We start from the raw sequence: 22,097 nt of genomic DNA on the forward strand, positions 1-22,097 counted from the left end.
TACATGTCTTTCTGTGGTCAATAACCCATAGCAGTGATTTACAATAATTCCAAGGCAGTGGTGTTAATGGTAACAGCGGCGTGTTTAAACTGATAAGAGTGAGAGTGACAAATGGGCTTTTCCTATCAAATCCATGCTAATAGGCCAGAACAGCCCTGTTACACTAGATTACAAATGGAGATATCAATACAATTACAACAGACAAGAACCCTTTAAACCACTTGGCACAATTTACTTTGAGTTAATAGGTTATTTCACTGGGAGATTTGATAAGCATATAGTGAATCACATCCTTGTATAAAAGAGCTCCACAGCATTTGTTAGCTATTATCAAACACAGGTTCCAACAGCAATGTCTTTTACAAAAATAGACCCTGGGGATTGAAGTTCTGATCAGAGAGATCAACACATTTTCTTATTAAAGACTGCACTGGTGAAATGAGTCCCGCTGGTCTCGGACAATTACCAAGTTACCAACATCAACTGAACAATACTCCAAGCTAATTGAAGAGGACAGGGTTGCAAGTCCTAGTAAAGGCTCTTTCTTTTTTTCAAAGGTGCTAGCTGTGGGTCTATTTCACATTAAAGAGAAACATTGAAAATATCTTTAATAATAGTAATGCAATTACAATAAAATGCCAACAGGTAAGTAAAAGCAATATTAGTGCAAAGATAAACAAAAACACCATAACAAGAATTTAATCATAGTTATCCTAAGAGGGAAGCTATATAAGCAGTGTATAGGGCAGCAGTGTGGAGTAGTGGTTAGGGCTCTGGACTTGACCGGAGGGTCATGGGTTCAATCCCAGCTGGGGGACACTGCTGCTGTACCCTTGAGCAAGGTACTTTACCTAGATTGCTCCAGTAAAAACCCAACTGTATAAATGGGTAATTGTATGTAAAAATAATATAACAATTGTAAGTCGCCCTGGATAAGGGTGTCTGCTAAGAAATAAATGTATTTATTTATTTTATTATAAGGTTTTGCACAATAGATTTGTGTCTTTTTTGTTTACAAAAAAAATTCTTAAAAGAGTTTTTTTTTTTCTGAAATATCTGAATACTACAAATAAAGTACAAAGTACAAGCAATAGAACAATATGATCTGCAACAGAAGAAAAGGGGCACCAGTGATAATATTGCCAGGGCTTCCTTCTGAGTTGGAAAGTAGGTGGAAAGTAATGGAAAATTGACTGTACAATTGTTATGACACCGGCAACAAATTCATACATTTTAATGACATGGATTTGACGTCACCTTTTGCAGAATACAATTTTTTTTAAAGAACCTCACTAATATGCATGATATTTTCCAACCAATAGGATTCCTGCTTGTTGCTATTAATTATTAACATTTTTCTACTGCTATAGATTCCTAATTTAATATAAATCACCAGCAAGGTTGTCATGGAGAGGCTGGCCTGCAGGGATTGCCTATCAACTGCCCACTCCCGATCAGCAGGCACATGGATAGCTGGCAATGATAGATCTGCAGTAATTTACTGTGTTCTTCCTAGACACACCTCAAGGGCAAGCATGTCCTTGTGTTTCCCAGGAGAAATCGCCCACCTGTCGTGTGCGATCAAGCTTCAGGAGCTCCCAGAATCTCCAAGCCGAGCCCTGAGCCCATCTGGAGTGCTACAGATGGGACCTGAACACACTACCTGAAGAAGGGAGCGCTGAGACATCGGAGAGATTCTGGATGATAAACTAATACATCGACTAGATTAATGTTGTTTCTTAACCGCCAGAATGTGGTTTATTTAATCATTTTTTAAATTACCACTGGCAGAATTTGTCTGTGCCCTGTGTAATGGAGCATGTCAGAATGCAGTTCTGTCAACTTGTAATACACTATATATATATAAGGCTCCCTTGAGAAAGATATGTACAACATATCGAAACGTTGGGCAGCTGGCTCTTTGAGCTAATATATATATATATATATATATATATATATATATATATATATATATATATATATATATATATATTGTGAGATAGAGGGTTGTGAGAGACAGCAGGGAGGGGGTTAAAACCTCCCTGCGAAAGAAATGCACCTTTTGTTTGATTGTTTCTGCTTTTTCAGTTAATCAGTTTTGTTAGTTGTCTTATTGTTTTGTTTAATTGTTTAATTGTTTTATTATTAATTATCATCCGCACCTGGGCGCTATTGGAAATTAGGCCCAGGTGCGGGGTTTAAAAGGAGAGCAGGCAGTCTGCTCGTGGCTGCTAAGGAGAAGGAGGCAGAAAGGAGTGCTCTGCTTCCTGGCAGTCCCGAGGAAAAGGTATAGTGCAAACCTGTGTGGTTAAGTTTTTGTGGAACAGGGAAACGGCTTAGCCGTCCTGTGGTAGTTAGGTTCCTGCGTGTGTAGTTAGTGCTCAGAAGAGCTAGGTGTTTATTTTGTGTGCTTTGTGTTACTTTTGTGTTTATTAAAAAAATAGCACAACCGCGCTGAAAAAAATCTATTTGAGTGTCCTGGGTCGTATTTTTAAAGGGGCAACGAACCCGAGTGAGGTTCACCAAATTTACCAAATGTAAAACGAACTCACCCACTCGGGTTCGTTGCCCCTTTAAAAATACGACCCAGGACACTCAAATGGATTTTTTTTCAGCGCAGTTGCGCTATTTTTTAATAAACACAAAAGTAAAAGCAAAGTACACAAAATAAACACCTAGCTCTTTCTGAGCACTAACTACACACGCAGGAACCTAACTACCACAGGACGGCTAAGCCGTTTCCCTGTTCCACAAAACTTAATCACACAGGTTTGCACTGTAACCTTTTTCCTCGGGACTGCCAGGAAGCAGAGCACCTTCCTTCTGCCTCCTTCTACTCAGCAGCCCAGCGACGTCTGGGTGCTCGGGGAGAGCGGAGCAGGGAACCAGGGGCAGAGCTGTGGCCAGTGCTGCAGACTCCTGGGCTCTAGGTCCAGCGCAGGAAGGTCCAGGAAGACCGGCCGGGTGTCCTGGAGCAAGGAGTGAGGGACTGGACGCAGCAGCGCCGGACTGGACCGTAAGGGTGGTGGTCGGGGCTGTGGTGGAGGTATGCGTTCCACCTCCTCCCCGGGCTCCAGAAGCAGCGGCTCCTCCCCTCTAGGCTCTGGCAGCGGCAGCTCCTCCCCTCTGGGCTCTGGCAGCGGCAGCTCCTCCCCTCTGGGCTCTGGCAGCGGCAGCTCCTCCCCTCTGGGCTCTGGCAGCGGCAGCTCCTCCCCTCTGGGCTCTGGCAGCGGCAGCTCCTCCCCTCTGGGCTCTGGCAGCGGCAGCTCCTCCCCTCTGGGCTCTGGCAGCGGCAGCTCCTCCTCTCTGGGCTCTGGCAGCGGCGGCTCCTCCCCCTCTGGCTCGGGAGGCTGCGGAGCTCCGCTAGCCTGCTCCCATTCTTGGAGCAGCAGCTCCAATTCTGTTGGCTCCCTTTTCTTCACTGGAGCCAACCCCATCTCTCTCTCCCATCTCTCCAGCTGCTCTCTCTGAGCAACAGCATTCCTGGTGATCTGCTCTATCATTTGTAGCAAATCCATTTTCTGGGTCTTAGGGGCGCCCACATATATATATATATATATATATATATATATATATATATATATATATATATATATATATATATATATATATACACTACCGGTCAAAAGTTTTAGAACACCCCCATTTTCCCAGTTTTTATTGAAATTTAAGCAGTTTAAGTCCAGTGAATAACCTGAAATGGTACAAAGATAAGCGGTAAACTGCCAGAGGTTAAAAAAAAAAAAGTTTAGGTTACCAAAAACTGAAAAATAATGTACATTTCAGAGTTATACAAAAAGGCCTTTTTCAGGGAACAAGTAATGGGTTAACAACTTACAGCTGTTCTGCAGCAATGGAAGTAAATTAAGCCTTGAAAGTTGATGCTAACAATTCCTACAGGTGTCCTAACTTTTGTTGATTACTTACAAACCCTCTGTCTGTATTAAAGCAGTGTTGGAACAGACTGTGTTACTACACCCTATTAAGCATTATTTGGACAGTATTGTACTGCAGGAAGTAGTATATTGCTCTCATAATGGCGAGAAAAAGGCAATTAACAAAGGAAGACAGACAGACCATTATAACCCTTAAAAGTGTAGGTCTTTCCTTAGAGAAATTGCAAAGAAAGCCAAGGTGTCAGTGAGTACAGTTTCCTACACCATCAAAAGGCACTTGGAAACTGGAGGAAACTCTGACAGGAAGAGGTCTGGCAGACCCAAAGCCACAACAGAATCAGAAGACAAGTTTCTGAAAGTCAACAGCTTGCGTGATAGGCGGCTCACAGGACAACAGCTTCAAGCACAGCTTAACACTGGTCGAAGTAAGCAAGTCTCAGTTTCAACTGTGAAGAGAAGACTTCGAGCTGCAGGTTTGACAGGTCGAGTGGCAGTAAGAAAGCCATTGCTAAGATGGCAAAATAAGAAAAAGAGGCTTGCCTGGGCCATGAAGCACCGCCAGTGGACTACTGAAGACTGGAAGAAGGTTTTATGGACCGATGAATCAAAATTTGAAATCTTCGGTTCATCACGCAGGGTTTTTGTACGCCGTCGAGTAGGCGAAAGGATGGTTCCTCGGTGTGTGACACCAACTGTCAAACATGGAGGAGGAAGCGTGATGGTCTGGGGCTCTTTTGCTGGATCCAGAGTCGGCGACTTGCACAGAGTGAGTGGCACCCTGAACCAAAACTGCTACCACAGCATTTTGCAGTGCCATGCAATACCCTCTGGTATACGCCTAGTTGGTCAGGAGTTCATCCTACAGCAAGATAATGACCCAAAACATACCTCCAGGCTATGTCAGAACTACCTTAGAAGAAAAGAACAAGACGGTAGGCTTCAAATCATGAAATGGCCACAGTCTCCAGACTTAAACCCCATCGAGCTGGTTTGGGATGAACTGGACAGAAGGGTGGAAGCAAAGCAACCTACAAGTGCAACACATTTGTGGGAACTTCTGCAACAGTGTTGGGAAGAACTTTCCGAACAATATTTGATTTCCATTGTAGAAAGAATGCCACGAGTGTGTTCGGCTGTTATATCTGCAAAAGGTGGCTCCTTTGATGAGTCAAAAATTTAGATTAAATTTTGTTAAACAAAACGATTCCATGATTTCTTTTTTATCTCCAATTGTTTATTTGTTCTATTCTTTAATTTCAGAGTACATTGAGACATTAAACTGCGTAAATTTCAATAAAAACTGGAAAAATGGAGGTGTTCTAAAACTTTTGACTGGTAGTGTATATATATATAATTTCCAATCTCCATATTGCAATATCCAAGCCACAGTAGACAAGACATTGAAAATATATACTGTAAATGGCCTTTATGTGTAATTAGCTAGGACAAGGTTAACATTATTCCATTTATTCAACGTCAAATTTTATGGAGGGTTGATTGGCAGGTGTGTCAGTTTCCAAGACTGCACAAATTAATATTGTTTCAAGAGGAACAGTCTTGCAATTGATGATGAAAATTGTCGTATATACCCTTAAATTGTATTTTGAAAAGCATATTTCTTGGGTCTAATAAACCAATAGATTATTTTAATTAACTGCAATCTGATGTATTATATGTATTTATCTATATATGCGAAGACACTGCACTAATGCTAAAAGGATGATCTGTGCAACTGTCTTTTGTGCAACAGAAAATACTCTGTTGTGTTTAAATTGTTTATATATTTTTTTCTTACCTTGCTTTTTTTGTTTTGTTTGTTGCATCCCTATAAAAATATAGATTCAAATGTGCATGTATCATAGTTTGCCTTAGCTCCCTGGGATGTACACTGCTTGCATATGCTTTACAACTTGCCATTGCAATGGTAAACTTCTGGAAAGCTAGTTTTACCATAGTGTTAAATCTTTAAAACTTTCAACTGTGACCTAGGGAATTTGGGGGTAAAGTTAGAGAAGTGGGCTACTGTGATCCAATAAAAAAAGGATGACCTCAGCTGTAACAAGTAAAACACAGTCTCGCTGTTATTCGATTTGAAGTGGATTATCTGGATTACTACTTAATGTCTGTAAGTAACAAGGCAGTCTAACGTATATTCTAACATCATTTCCTACCAGTATTTGTTTTTGTTTTGTTTGCAGTACATCTATATGTAATTATGCATTTGATTAACTGTCACGTAGTTCTGCTTTTTTGTTGGTGGTGGAAATACAGACCGATTCGATTTACCCTGCACAGCGCTCCGGTACAGACCATATGAAAATAAAATCCGGAGGCAGTCTCGCGATAGTCATAACACCTTTGCGTGACCTCTGTGTTGCAGAAGGGAGTAGATTTAGCAAATTTCTACTTGCAGGTTTTGAACGTTTATTTGCATGGCTCCTCTCTTGGTGTCAAAAATAGTCAGTTACATAAATCGAGTGTTGTTACCGTAGTTAATATGTCACAGTGGTGCACGAATATGTGTGTGAATTTGATCCTTACTGAGGTCGTGTGAATGCTGTTTGTCATATTACTGTATGTAGTCTAAAAATAGCTGCCTGTGTCTATACTTTCCATCTATCTATTTAAATTGAGATGCAGTTGAAAAAAAAAAAAACGAGAATAATGGTTGGTGAGTCAGTGGCAATACATTATTAAACACAACAGTAATTGCAATAGTCTCCGGTTTGGATGACAAGTTGCGTAAATCAAACATGTGAATGCAGACTAACTTTTTTTCAACATATCACAGGCGCGATGTCATGACAATTTTCACCACCCCGAGTCACGTGGCGGCACTGTGCTCTCTTCTGTGACAGACAGGAGGCTTTTGAATAAACTTTATGAACAATGTTACTGAACAAACAACACGATCAACATTATAACACATACCATCTTTATTGTGCAGCACAGTAACTACATTTACAAGTTTAGCATGATACTTTTGGAGTTTACTCTATGTTTTCCTATGTTGCCACAGATTTCACGATGCTTTTAACGTGCTAATTTAACTTATTTTTTTTCACCGTGTTTTTTTTGTCTTCTACACTTTGCATTTCCCAAGATACACAGCACTACAATTGTCCGAGTTTGAAATAGTTTGAAAGTTCTATATTAATATTGTAAGAATATTTATGTAGCAGTCAATTTTTATAATTTAGTGTCGAATGCATCATCGTCTAAAATGCATGATTCTCGTTTGTAATTGACTGCTACAAATCAATGCTGTACTTTAAGTGATGATTTTTCACAAACATGATGTACGTTTGTCCAGGTGTGTATTTACGGTAGTTTACTCATTCATTATTTAATTCAAAGTACATATAAATCAACCATGCAAATACATAATTTATTTTTCTAAAATAAAAACAAATATACACCCCCAGGCTATAAATTAAAAACAAAACAGCTGATCACCATGAAGAATATCTCAAAAGTATGTACATAACAGTGTATATGTCAGTGAAATTTGGAAAATGCTTTACTGGAAATTGTTAAGTGGTAAGACAATATATCTTTAGGTAAGCAAATCAGGTATCATGATAAGCTATATTAAAATGACAGATTTACAGTATGTGGAATCACCTTCATATGTTCCTATGTGATATATGAGAATCCTAAAAAAGAATGCTAATACTAAGTGTCATCACAATTCCATAAGCTGTTATCCATATGCAAAAATATAAATGTGACCTACAGATGGACCGATGCTGGTACAGACAGACACCCCCATATATGCCCAGAATCGAATGCTTTCAAAAACGTATGCAAAATAATGTTAATACGAAGTTTCATCACAGTTGGATAAGTGGTTCTCCAGATCCATAAAACACATTTTAATTATAACTACTGCCTCCCCTATATCTCCTCATCGGGGTCGATGCTAAAAACAGGTACAGATTAAGAGATCGTTTTTGTTTTTGTTTACAGTCAAACCACCTCCAAGCACCAATTCCGTTGATCGAATAGAAGGAAAAATGTCTGCACAAAGTGGTAAAGTCCAAACTGTACTGGGCCTTGTTGACCCGAACCAACTTGGACGCACCCTGACCCATGAACACCTGACCCTGACCTTCGAGTTCTGTTTCTGTCCACCACCTCCTGGACAGGAGTCCCTTGCTGATGCAGAAATTGAAATGCAGAACCTGTTCTGATTAAAACAGAACCCCTACAGCAGCAAGGAGAACCTGCTGCTGAACCAGGAGACGGTGGCTGTGAAAGAGGAGCTCCTGCAGTTCAAGAGAGCAGGTGGTGGCACCATTGTGGAGAACACCACCACCGGGATCAACAGAGACATGAAGACTCTGAAGTGGCTGTCACAAGAGACAGGGGTGCATGTTGTAGCTGGGGCTGGCTACTACGTGTTTGACACTCATTCCAGTGAGACCTGCAGCATGCCCGTTGAGAAGGTATAGTGTATTAAATGTGCAAGTTGCTCAAGAGAAGATGGGGTATACCAGAGCTCTATGTCAATGTGGGTGAAATAGAGAGCCCACTCTATTCTTACAGACGTCAGAGGAGCATCCTTTGTGCTGTCAACAATCCAAAGCATTTGTATGTTGTTTTATGGTTGCTGCTGAAGAAGTAGAACAAGAAAGATGTTTTAAAAAAAAAAAAAATGTAAATATGTAGATTGCCATGTCCTTCAGCCATAATACTTGTTACTGGTAATTTATTTTATGTTATTTTCTACAAAAAAAAATACAGTTAAAAATAATCATTATTGAGCAAGAATCAATCTCTATATTATTATTATTATTTTTTTTTTAGCTGACAGATATCATCGTCAGTGAAATTGAACATGGAGCCGATGGCACAGATATCAAGTGTGGCGTAACTGGAGAAATTGGGACCTCCTGGCCTATAACTGAGAGTGAGAGAAGGGTTCTGCAGGCCACAGCCCATGCACAGGCTCAGCTCGGCTGCCCCGTGATCATCCATCCTGGAAGGAACCCTGAGGCACCCTTCCAGGTAATTCGTATACTGCAAGAAGCGGGGGGCGATATCTCAAAAACTGTGATGTCTCATTTGGATAGGTAAGTGGTGCTGTATTTATTTAAATATGTATTTTAAGTATTGTTTCCTCAAGTATAAATTACAAGAGTTCATTCTAACAAGGACTCTGTCATTCATCTCATGCCTGCTGTCTAAAATCCCTATTACATTTTAAACTTACACCATTAATTCTGCACAGTGGGGATTATAGTTAATGTGTTGTCATTAAATTCTACTTTTTCTAAAGCATTGCCTTTCCCCTGTTCCTGTGACCTTTCATGATTACAGAAATGGGAAAGGTATTTTTTTCCATAAGTTTAATGTCAGCGCTCTTTCTTTAAATGATTTTGCTACCTTGATGAGACACTTATAGATATTTCCCCTACACGGATGCGACACTTACCAATTGATTCCACCTGCTTCATTAATCACTTACTGTTGTGTCAATGTTAAACCAGTTAGAGGTACGACCGAACCGCAGGCCTTCATAACAGTTATGTATACATTTGCTGTTCTTTAGGACAATATTTAAAAGTGAGAAACTGCTGGAGTTTGCAAAGCTTGGAAGTTACTTGGAGTATGATCTTTTTGGTACAGAAATGCTGAACTATCATTTCAATCCTGACGTGGATATGCCAAGTGACAATGAAAGAATTAAAAGGTAGGTTTTCATTGATTCCCAATACAATAAATCAATTAGAGTTTTGTTTTGTTTTAGTTTTTCTGTTTTTTGAAAATTCTATTTGTTGGAACCCCCCACTGAGGTATAACATTTCATTTCCAGTGTGGACAATCCTTCTCCAGCTAATTTACAGCTCTGTCAAACTGAGGTGCAAGGAGAAATTTTGATTAGTTCACCTAAATCTATACCACGTTTGGGTACAGCATCGGTATATTAACAGTTACATAATTGTTATGTTTACAATGAATCTTGGCACCCAGACTGGAACGTTCTTTTTTCTACAATTTTGATGTCATCATACTGTAATCGTACTATACAGTGTTCTAGATTTTGTAAATGCAGGTTCCAAGCATGGAACACCTGGAGAGGTATGGCAGTGATACTTTGATTCAATTAACATCTTTCCATGGGTCAAAATACATCAAATTTCAGGGAGCAAATCTCGTATTAAGAAATACTTACCGCGCAACTTCCTAACAAATACCCGAAGGGTATGCCAGCCAGGGAAAGGGCACAAAACTACAGCAGTGCTTCCCCACTATTGTCAAAAGTATTTTCTCAAGAATTTCAGAACAAACTTATATGAATAATTTCAAAACAGGTTAATATTACAGGAAAACTAATGATGCTGATTGTCGCATTGCTGAGTGAAGAGGAGTAACCACATTCATATTATGCACTTCAACCAATAAACTTCAGTGGAATTAGTAGCAGTGATAGCATAATGGCATAACCATTGCACAGCAATCTGTTTTTTTTGCTATGAGGGAATCATAGCTCCTCTTTAATTACGTTAAAAGGACTCGCATTGGTGCAGCACTTAGAAGTTTGTTGTAAACCATCAAAATAAAATCAGGTCAGGGTCAAGTGGATTTGTTACAGGAATAATAGTGCTACTGTCATAGCGTGCTGCTTCTATTGTTGTTCTAAGCATAGGCAATGTATGACATGAATTTGTAAAAGGAAATCTGTAAGCAGAAGTAGATGTACAAAGTACATCCCTGATTGCAATCACTGGGCATTGTGCAACATTGGTTGTGGTTAGATTATTTTCTCAGAGTTTGTTTCTACCAACAACAAGCTTAGTGAACAGTTCGATGCAGTTCTTGGTATACATTTGAAATGAAACTGAAACCAGTTCTAGTCACTTCTTTGGTGAGGGGATAATGGACCCAATTGCTTATACAGGAGAGAGAGGTGCATGTTTCTGCCACAGAGCAAAACAATTCTAAACAGCAGTGGTTCAATATACTTTTTAATCTCTATTAATCCCACTGGTGTCTGCGAAAGAGCAGGTTTATTAGATCAATAAAACAGACCCTATTGTATGTGTGCAACTGTGACATATAGCAGAATATTAGAGCAATAAATATTGAAGCTCAGCTTGGGTTCCATGGCTTGAATTTGTCAACCTCTAAACACATCCTGTGGTTTATCACGCCTGCATAACATTTAACTCAGTATTCTTTAGGGGCTGCCTTTAAAGGCCAAATGCAAGGTGACGTTTTCCATAGGTTGTGGAAGATCTATATATTTATATATTCTGTCTCATGGGACAGAATATATAAAAAAGTAATAAACACATCAAGTCACCCTGGATCAAAGCAGTAGAACCTCCAGTTTTAGTGTCTCGTACTGTTTAATAAGCACTGTTTTCATTTGTTGGAATAATCACTGTTCAAATGATTATTTCAGTATATGTGCCCTGCGTGTTTTCAAAGTTCTAGCACTATTTCTTTTTTAATGATCTTCCTGATTATGTAATAGAGCGTGAAGGTGTCGTGGTTGTCACACTACTTCTGTGAGCCAGTGGCCCTTGTGTTATGAAGTTGTGTGATTAACATTTCTTAGCACTGAGACTTGAAACAGAATTACAGGAGATTGGGAAGTGTATTTCTGTCTCAGTAACATGATGTTTATTCAGTTTGTATTGGACGCATTTTGTCCCATGGAATGATGTTATCATACCAAATTGGCACTGGCCTACCCCGTTTCCAAAATCTAGAAAAGTATAGTACGATGCTGGGTGCCAAAAGTCATTGTAAATATAGCCATTGTAATTCCAACTGTAGACTGGAGAACCCTGAAAGAAGTTTGTGTAATGATGTAGAAGCAACAGCTGAGCATACCTTGTCTGCAAGATAAATGCGCCTACACCTGAATAAAATACATATATTTCTTTTTAAATATACAAACTTGGTACACCTTTTTTGGACTATAAAAAGCAAGCTGTTCAATGATGCAATACAATAAAGTGATATAGTTTGATTAAGCTTTGCATGGACGTTTGTTACAAGACGCTGTTAAACTTATTGTGAATCTGTTGGGAAGAGCCATGAAGTTGTTACCTCCCAGTGGATGTTCAAATAGTGCATGCAATTACTTATTTTTTTTTTAGTACATTTGAAAATGTTCCATATAAATTAGTAATAACCTTTATTGGTTTAAATACAGTGTTAATACACAAACACCAAATGGTTGTGAAATATACCCACTGTACTTGAGTTTATGTATATAATCCAGGTGCTACAAATGCATACTAGATTACCTGATTATAATTGTCCTGTTTGTTGTTGTTGTTGTTTGTTTCAGACTTCGCCTATTGATAGGTGAAGGTTTTGAAGACAGAATCGTAATTGCCCATGATATACACACCAAAAACAGGTTAACTAAATTTGGTGGTCATGGATATTCTCACATCCTAACCAACATTGTCCCAAGAATGCTGCAAAGGGGCATCACCCAGCATATTAGTGGAAAACGCCAAACGCTGGTTAACTTTTAAGTAATCATATATTTGAATGCAAGAACAGGTAGTAGTTCATGTTTTTACGAAGTGTGAACTGCATTAAAGAGAAATGTAACCATCCCTTTAAAACATTAAATCATAATCCTTGACACCAAAAATTATTTTGGTTGTAAATGCATGCCAACATTACAATGTCTTTGATCAGCACTGTCACCATTGTATCATGACAAATCTTACTGACAGATCCTGTTTGTTGCTAAATTTCTAATAAAATGCTAAACCACTAAATGTACAGTACATATGGATTGTCTTGGTTCCTGCCTGTGCTTTGTGTCAGTTGTGTGTGTCTGTGTGAGGTGGAAAGCAGTCTTGAGGATCCTTTTTAGAACCATTTCTGTTGTTGAAATAGTGGTCAGGCATAGCAAAAAATGATCTACAAATAAAAACATCAGGGATCTATACATAAGACAAAGAATTGTCTTATGTAAGACATGCAATATTATATATATATATATATATATATATATATATATATATATATATATATACCAGGTCATAACTAATTTTCTTTTTTCAACCAAAATGACTCTTAAAAGCTTAATTTCTGAAGTGAGGTGGTTTGTGCAACTGTCATTTATGTCCCATCTGCAACTATGATTTCTATATTTATAGTGGAGCAGAAATTACAGCTGCACACCCACAGGAGTCATTCCTAAAACCACCTTGCATCATAAAATCTTACGAAGCAGCCCCCTGGTTCAGAAATGGCAATCGTCAGTTACCCCTGTAAATAACGATCTAAACAAAAACGACAAGAAAGAAAAGTACAATTAACACACATAGCAGGGTATTAAACCGGTACGAAATGAAATGTCCTCAAAATATAGAGTATCCCTTAAGGAAGTAGCAAGCTGCGGCGCCATCTGTACTGCAAACAGAGGTGTGAATTAGCTTCAGCTGCTGACAGATATCTTCATGTTCTTTTAAAACCTGATTGAGCAGAAACTAAAAAGGGAGGCAGTGTCAAACAATCATTCAAAATGAATCAGTAAGAAAAATGAGACATCGAAATTAAATAATATTTTAATGAAGTGGGGAATTACAAGTACCAAATTATGGTTTAGAAGTACAAGCTCTGGTAAAATGTTGTAAAGAAAGAGATTGTTTGCCTCATAGTACTGTAATGTAGTTTGTATTCTTCTTCTTCTTCTTCTTCTTCTTCTTCTTCTTCTTCTTCTTCTTCTTCTTCTTCTTCTTCTTCTGTTGTATTAATTGAAGTTAAGATCCTTCCTACACACTTTTATAACCCTTGGCTTATCTGTCTCAGGAGTGTTAACATGCTGGTAGAAAGAAATGATCCTTTGAAACATCGTGGGTTTTATTCCATTGATTAAAATGGCTGCTGGTCTAGATAATGACACAATTTAAATCATTTGCATTTTATATACAGTCATTTTAATAACAAAAATACACTCAAAAGACTCAATTGTTGGTTTTCAGAGTATTGGTTTCACAAATCCTGATTAGCATTAATCTTGGACTACTTAATGTTACCCGAGGTAAAGTCCAAGATTAGTACAAATCAAAATCCGTGAAACCAGTTGATTGAACCCAGTGGGCTGCAATGTGTAGGTCAGCCACTGTATACATCAACTGAATAGGATCCTTTGTTTTACATTTGATACTTACCATATTCATATACATAAAATAATAGACAATAATGAGAAAACAAAACTTACAGGTGATCAGAACTAAACAAATTGAATGTGAAAAGAAATGTTGTATGCACAAATCATAAACATACCTTAATATGTGGTCAATTAATCATCATAAAAATAATTATGTGTAGTTTAAAACAAATATTGTAACTAATTGAAAGTTTAGTGACCATAACACCAGGAAAGTATATAAATATATAATACCAAGTTGTGTGTATGAAGTTCTGTCAGCAAGATGTGAACAAAGTGAAACAAACTTCAGGAAGATTAAAAAGTTACAGAGCTCTGGTTAAACACTGATGGCTCTAAAACTGAAAATTAGCAAATGATCTACGAAAATGCAATGGAATTGTGTAATCAGTTTGTTTTCTTAAATCATTTGTTAGCATTTCTAAATTAAAAACAACTTGGTATTAAGGATACTTTGCCATTCCTTAATATTTTGGGTTAGCTTCTTAGTGTCAGTATTTTAAAAATAAATACTTTGACTTCCTTTTGTGGGCCAATTATTCTTTAGTTTTGTTTAAATACAAAATCTCAGTGTATATTTGTATATGTTACTTACAGTTGCAAAGCCTGCTGAGTAGGTGCTGAATTTGCTGAGGATTTTTTAAGGCTGCTTGGAGAGAACCTGGAACACATTTTTCTATGGCCAGCACATTAAGTACTGTACAGTATTAGCAGAAAATCATCTTGGGCCAAGGCAGTCTCTTGACTCGAATTTGATGAGATCTAGAGAGTGTATTTGGCTGTGTGGTCTAGTGGTTAAAGAAAAGGGCTTGTAACCAGGAGGTCCCCGGTTCAAATCCCACTTCAGCCACTGACTCATTGTGTGACCGTGAGCAAGTCACTTAACCTCCTTGTGCTCCATCTTTTGGGTGAGACGTAATTGTCAGTGACTCTGCAGCTGATGCATAGTTCACACACCCTAGTCTCTGTAAGTCGCCTTGGATAAAGGCGTCTGCTAAATAAACTAATAATAATAATAATATCTAAGCAGCCCATAAAACCACAAGGTAAATCTGTATCTTGATACTGAAGCAAGATTTTATTATATCAGCATCAGCAATTTACACTACCCTTGGATTTGTAAAACTGGAATACCTTATTAATATGTCTGTATTTTATAAAGCAGCTTTTCAAGTTAAATTTTGTTTTATTCTTTTATACAGACTGAATGGTTACTGAGCATATCAGCTTTGCTTTGTTTTGGAAAAACGTAACCGTTGCAAATTGCTAAACTTCCAATGACATCTTCATATAGATTAGCCAATTACATTACCTAGGCAGGCCTATCTGAGATCTGTGGTTTCATGACAGTATTATCAATTGGCAAAGTTTTGAATAACATGCAGAACTTGTATCCTTTTCATTTTTTTTAGCAGGTTCTGACAAGTTCTAAACTTTTTAAAAAACAACCAATTAAAAATATGCCTTAACCCTTTAAAATAACTGTGACTTTATAGCTACTGCTCAGTTTCATTTGAAGGCATAACCACAGCATGTGACTGTGCAGAAACCCAAATTAAAAAGCACAACTATTCTGTTTCAAAATGTATCTTTTGGGCATGAAAATGAATCACGCACATTTGGTTGTAGTAGCCCGAGGTATATAGTAGTGCTAAATTCCATAGTGCTCAGTCTTGGTAAGCTTATTGCCAGTGAAGTTAATTCAAAATGAGCCCAAATCAGAGGAGTATATTTTTTTAACAGTTGAGGCTTTGGGTTTTAAAATAACTATGAATCTAGCATTCTTTACACTAAAGTATGAATGTATAAGGTAAACAGTGCCTTTACAGGGAAGCAGAACACATATTGCACTTTCATTTTCATTTACATTGTAAACTTGTTTCTCACCACATTATGAGTGGACGTCAAGCATCAGAATTAGCAGGCAACTCTCAAGAAGCATTGGCAACACATGATTGAAGCTGCTAGATGATACAAACAACAGTGATATAATACTGCGGGATATTTAGTGCACAATCTTATAATTTCTCATAAAAAGTCTTACATATAGGCATCAGTTCACACGGACAAGAAATACACAGGTAACTGCTTTGGCGGTAGAAGGTTACACATCTGTTTGACTCACAATTTTACAAGGGGAGTCTTTAGAGCACACAGATGTGAGTCAGGTAGTTTTAGCTTGCTTCCTGTTCAAATCCACTCAACAGTTGATTGCCCAATAAAATCTACTTCCATTGAATTGACTGAAGGCTGCTAGGGATCCAGCCCTCTGACTTTTGAGGGGAAAAAAGTTGTTTTAGGGTGACTTAATCAGCATAGATGATAAATCCAGAAAATGTGCTATATTTGTTGTTGTTTCCTCCATGTGCTTTCCCACCATCCAGTTTTATATAGACTTCGTCCCCGGGCTCCAAATGCAGAACCACACTGTTGCTAGCATAGTCATAATTTTGGTCAGCGTCTTGAGCTATGGCACTGGCACGGACCTGCAAACAACAAAAACCTCTATAAATATATTTCAGGAGTTTCGGGACAACCCCCCCCCAACCCCAACCCCAACCCCAACCCGACACAGAATATGAGTTTAAAGATTGGATTTATGATAATGCAAATGCAACGACTGCGAGGTATGTGGAGGTTGACTGGAAAACTATTTGGCATCAAACCTGCTTGATTTGAGAGACCACTACCTGGCCATTTCGATGAGACAGGAGCCCCCCCCCCCCCCCCCACCCCCCCACAGTGATTGTATTTAGGATAAGTTCCTGGCGGGGCATTAGAGAAAAAAGATAATCCCTGCATATAACAACCACATCGACTCTATCAACTGCTTCTCAAAAGTACATTTGTAAATAAAATAAGTTGAAAGGACTGTGAGCAAAAACTAGTGGGATTTCTGTTTGTTGTAGACAGTCAACAAACAGATCTATATATGCCTTCTGTCTGCATGCATTACCCCAGTTCCACCTATCAATAGAGATGTACTGTCTCTTTATTGATAGTAAATGGAGTAGATGTATGAACTCAACCTTATCTCCTTTTGGGTCTGTTGCCTATATAGACAATGTGTCCATTGGCATTCACTATAATGGTTGCATGTGGACAGGCAGCTGGATAATTGAGTTGTGTTTCCCAGTATTTTCTGGGTTGCTCTCTAAATGAGCTGTAAAAGATCTCTGTAATACAGAACAAAAAGTACTAAGAAGTAGTGATTAGAAGTAGCAGGCATTAATATTTCATAATTGCCAGCATGATGGTCATAGCATGCATCTTTGGAAATCTTTTGCATGCTGTGAGGCTTTGGGCTTATACCTTCCCTATGTGGAAAGGGCCATATTTAAACAGTACAGTATATTTTTGGTCTATCTAATAAACATATCAATGGGTATGTTCATCTATTCAATATATTATTTTTCAATAAAAAGATTCAATTATTATTATTATTATTATTATTATTATTATTATTATTATTATTATTATTATTATTATTACTATTATTATTATTGTTGTTATAGATTTTGTTTGTTTTTAACACCAGTAAAATACATATATATATAGTAATAAAAAGGGGGAGAGGTAGTACTATTGTGTTCGATTTGATTTCGATATATTAGATTTAATTTTAGCCTCAGTGTGGTTTAGGAGGCAGAGTGATAGCTCCTGTCTAGTATAAGTCATTTTATACCCGATGTCGTGTTATTTTCAGGTACGCGCATAAAAAGCTGTACGCAGCTCATGTGCTTGCTCTTGCGTGCCTAAACAACTTCCGCTCAGAAAGCATGGAAGTGCCCATTCAGATCTGATACGTTATGCTGTTTACGATCTTTTTCATCTTTTTTAAATTGAATTTGTCATATTTTTCCACCATTAAGAAAATAGTCTGCAAATATTTATCATATGGAATACATTTGGTCTTGTACATTTTTTTTTACTTGTGCAACTTGCGATGGACTTCTCATTTTATCTTGTTCGTCGTAAATTGTTTTTTTTTTCTTTTTAGAGAAATTGATTCTGTTTCCAGTTTAAGTTTGCAACAAATATGTATAATTAATGGTTTGCAAAAAAATATGTATAATTAATGGTAAATGTATCTCTGTTTGAAAATAAGAAAACACATGACAATGCAATTATTGCACCTGTACCAAAAGCTCACAGCGTACCACTTTCAATGTGACAGCGTACCACTTTCTAACATTACAAGGGTCACGTTTTGGTACGCGTACCACATTGTGACGATGTACCACTTTCTAACACTACACCAGTCTGAGCAATCCCATTTGATCTGTGATTCTAACTGCCCCCATCCTTCCACTTTCACAATGCTTGAAACCTGCAAGGCCTCACCTCATTGAAATATGCTTGAATTTATCTTATGGTAAAAGTGATATAATTTATCTCAGCGTTATTATTATTATTATTATTATTATTATTATTATTATTATTATTATTATTATTATTATTATTATTAAGGTTATAAACATCCGTTCATTTTACAATCCTAGAACCAATTACTTAAGTGAAAGGTCTAATTTAATCTCTCTTAAGTGATCTCAATTTTCTATGTGTCACTTTGTTACATTGATTTTTGTGGGGAAAATCAGGCCTTGCATACCATGAAGATGAAATAAACTAGCACCTGTTCATATATCAATATTTTTCCTTCATAATACGTTTTTTGTTTTTGTTTTGGTGTAGTACAGAAATACAGTGAAAGGCTGCAGCATGCTTTCTCACCTGGACTTTTGATGCTGATGGTGTCGGCTCGCTTCTCGTTCTGATATAATTGTTAAAGTAAATGTAGACTTAATTCTTAAGTGTTATCTTTAACTCTTATCCCCTTGATCTGTACTTAGAAGCATAATACCGACTTACATTTTTAAGAGGCTGTGTGAACTTCGCACCTCATTAAAAGGGTCCTGAGTAATTGTCTAAAAGACATACATTAATTGTGAGATGCTTACAGAAACACTGCTTTTAGGCAGTTTGCGGTGTGGTTTTAATTCTTTCAATTCTCCAGTTTTATTGGGTCTTCCTTTGTCAAGGGATTTATTCTTCTTTGTTACCCATTGCCAAATCCATGACAGTATTTAACTACATTTAGCTGTCAAAGTGAATAAACGTTCCCTTTAAATGTGTTGTCTCAAGACTTGCAAGTGTGATATCGTATGTTTTCAAGAACTCTCTTTGAAATATTCAGCAAGTACCAGTATTGTTGAAAGAACTAGAACAAGTTAATAAATCAATTTATTTTGCGTTTTTTTAGGGTTTTTAGGTCAAAGAACGTTTTGCCAAATATTCCTAAAAAGAAAAACCTTTTTATTTCGGATGAAGTTCTTCTCATCTCTATTTGAATATATTAAATAGTCTATTCGGTGAATCTTCTAACACAAGGGAGATTCGTAGTAAAATATGTTTATTATCACTAAATCGTAGTAGATATTAGGAGAGAGTGCCGTGTTCATTGTCTTTAGCAAATGATGCATGGGGCATTGCATATATATATATATATATATATATATATATATATATATATATATATATATATATATATATATTGCATTGTGTTGTCCACATTTAACAGATAGATATAGGCTTTTATCACAGTCTCTTACAGTGTATGCCGTTAATTATTTTGATCAGTTGGCAGTTACACTTACCTGCATAATATAATATATATTAGGATGACCCATGCAAAATATTTCCTTTCCTTAAATTTTGATGTAAGGAAAGTTGTATTTGTCTGAGATGGCCATTCATAAACTACCGGAGATTCCAAGCTTGTGTATTCAAATATAAGCCACGCAGAGTGTTACCAGTACCTTATTAAAATGACTGAATACCATTTCAGGTACCAACTTGTCTACAGTATAGGGATACAACTATACCACCAAACTTCTGCCGCTGCATCGGCAAAACTAAAATAATCTCTGGGATTGGACATGTCACATTTGTTTTATCTTGATTAATCCTAGTGTACAATCTACTAAACAGTGCATTGTTTCATGTAAATTGTTAACTCCTCCATCCTTTCAACCTGTTGAATATTAGCTTACATTTTAACAATTCTGAAACATTTCTGACCATTTTCCTTTGCTTTTTCCTTTGGTTATTATTATTATTATTATTATTATTATTATTATTATTATTATTATTATTAGTAGTAGTAGTAGTAGTAGTAGTAGTAGTAGTAGTAGTAGTAGTAGTGGTGGTGGTGTATGTGTTAAATGTCATGAGATTGCACACAACCGTTTCCTTTTTGACTTGATGTGCCTTCAGATATTTTGGAAAAGTGAATGTTTGGTATTTGGTTTCATGCATATTCAATTTAGTATATTTGTATTTTACACCGACTTAAGCTGACGATCTAAAATGTCACTTCAGAGATTGTTTTCCTCCTGCGCCCTTTAATATATTTATTTTATTTTACTTCATGCTTTGCGTTATATGTTTTTTGTTTTGTTTTCGTTCAGTTTACTGCTGTTGCTCCCACGTGCTCTAAACATTTCTATATTGCTCTGTTGGTCGTTTTAATAATATGTACAGGCTACTTTTCAAGACGTCTGTTATTGCGTCTTTGTAATTGTTGTATATGATTCATTGCCTTAGCTCACTTGTCCTCTTTATATCCCACTGACCTGGTTATTTTTGCAGAGATCAGCCCACATGCTGGTCCCGTCCCCTCCTCGCATCAAGATGTGGTAAGTGAAGAAGTAGATTCCTGGAATAGAACACGTGAATTTCCCCGTAGTCGGGTCGTAATGGTTGCCCAGGTTAGTGACTACATCGTCGAATTTAAGCACCTCGTAGCCTTCGTGTTGCTTCTTCAGACCAGCGTAGAAAGCGATCTTGGGGACTGTGCTGTAAGTAGCGGCGCTTATAGCCCCAGTGGCTGTGTTTGATCCTGGTGGACCGGGTAGTCCGGTCCGTCCAGGCTCCCCTTTCTCACCAGGAGGGCCCGCTGGCCCGGGTAGACCCGGTTCTCCGGGAGGACCCCTTGGACCTGCCTTCCCAGGACGACCAGGCTCCCCTTTAGGACCTTGGATGAATGTTGGTAGGGATTGGATTAGGTTGGGATCGGGGACGGTGTCTGCCGTGGCGGTGCTGGTTGGCGATTTAGTCCCATAAGGATCACACACCATGCGGCAGGTTCCAAGCATCTCGTAGTGGGCCGAGGTTCCAGCTGAGTTGACCAGGACCGGGATTAGGATGACTAGCACGAGGACCATTACGACCCCGAAAGCTCCCGCAGCTATGAGCCGCTTCCTGCCGACAAACCTGGTCAGAGCAGGGCGATCCTCTTGTTTGCTTTTGGACGGAATTTTGGTGGTTGACCAAGGACCTCCTTAAGAAGAAATAAATTATACCAACTGTTTTAAATCTTAATTAAAATGTTGGTTTGAGCTTTTTTGCTGATGCTGGCTCTCTTCTTTGTCCTGTTTCATATGATCTCTTAACCACTTAAAAGTTGATTCATCCGGGTTAAATAAAAATACAATCTTTTACAGCTCTCACACCTCCACATTAAAGCTCTATATCCACGTGTGGCTAAGAGGAGCAAACCACCTCCCTGTAGTGAAGGATCAAACTCCTTTATGCTCTTGAAGGCGATCGACTTCTGCCAGCCATGCCACTTCAGAGAGATAGCATCGAGTCTTGCTTCAGGGCGAGACGAGAACTGCTGAAAACAGTGCGCAAGTTTGCATGCGGCCACTTACAGATAGCTTAGCATCTTGACTGCTGTTGAATTGTCAGCGCCAGAGTTTAGAGGCGGGCAGACATATACAGTTTTGCATCACACCAGAGATCCCAACCTTATAAAAGATTAACATGTTAAACAAACCTAGCCACTTACAGCTTTATTGACATCTCTCTTGGAGTTCAGCCAGAGCAATTGCTAAAGAGATGTGGAGGCAGAAACAAAGCCACTCTCCTTCTCATTGATAATTTGGCAATTCAGATAACTCGTGTCTCAGCAAAAGATAAATAGTGACTTGAAGTGCAACCCTGTTTGTGAAACATGCTGTACCAGACAGCTTTCGTTTACATCT

At 38.0% G+C, this 22,097-nt stretch overlaps 1 protein-coding gene and 1 pseudogene across 1 annotated transcript; one reads left to right on the forward strand and one right to left on the reverse strand.

Annotated features, from left to right (window-relative positions):
* The first annotated feature begins 5,979 nt into the window (after positions 1 to 5,979).
* On the forward strand, positions 5,980 to 12,553 carry LOC117399305 (phosphotriesterase-related protein-like; annotated as a pseudogene).
* A 905-nt stretch (positions 12,554 to 13,458) lies between these two features.
* LOC117399793 (complement C1q-like protein 3) lies at positions 13,459 to 21,829 on the reverse strand. The gene is made up of 2 exons (XM_033999166.3): positions 20,685 to 21,829; positions 13,459 to 16,535 (listed from the first exon to the last, which is right to left on the reverse strand). Exons 1-2 carry the CDS (start codon positions 21,273 to 21,275, stop codon positions 16,356 to 16,358), a joined length of 771 nt encoding a protein of 256 aa, XP_033855057.2. The 5' UTR covers positions 21,276 to 21,829; the 3' UTR covers positions 13,459 to 16,355.
* Positions 21,830 to 22,097: the final 268 nt, after the last annotated feature.

The sequence above is a fragment of the Acipenser ruthenus genome, chromosome 4 (assembly GCF_902713425.1).
Source record: "Acipenser ruthenus chromosome 4, fAciRut3.2 maternal haplotype, whole genome shotgun sequence".
Lineage (NCBI taxonomy): Eukaryota > Metazoa > Chordata > Actinopteri > Acipenseriformes > Acipenseridae > Acipenser > Acipenser ruthenus.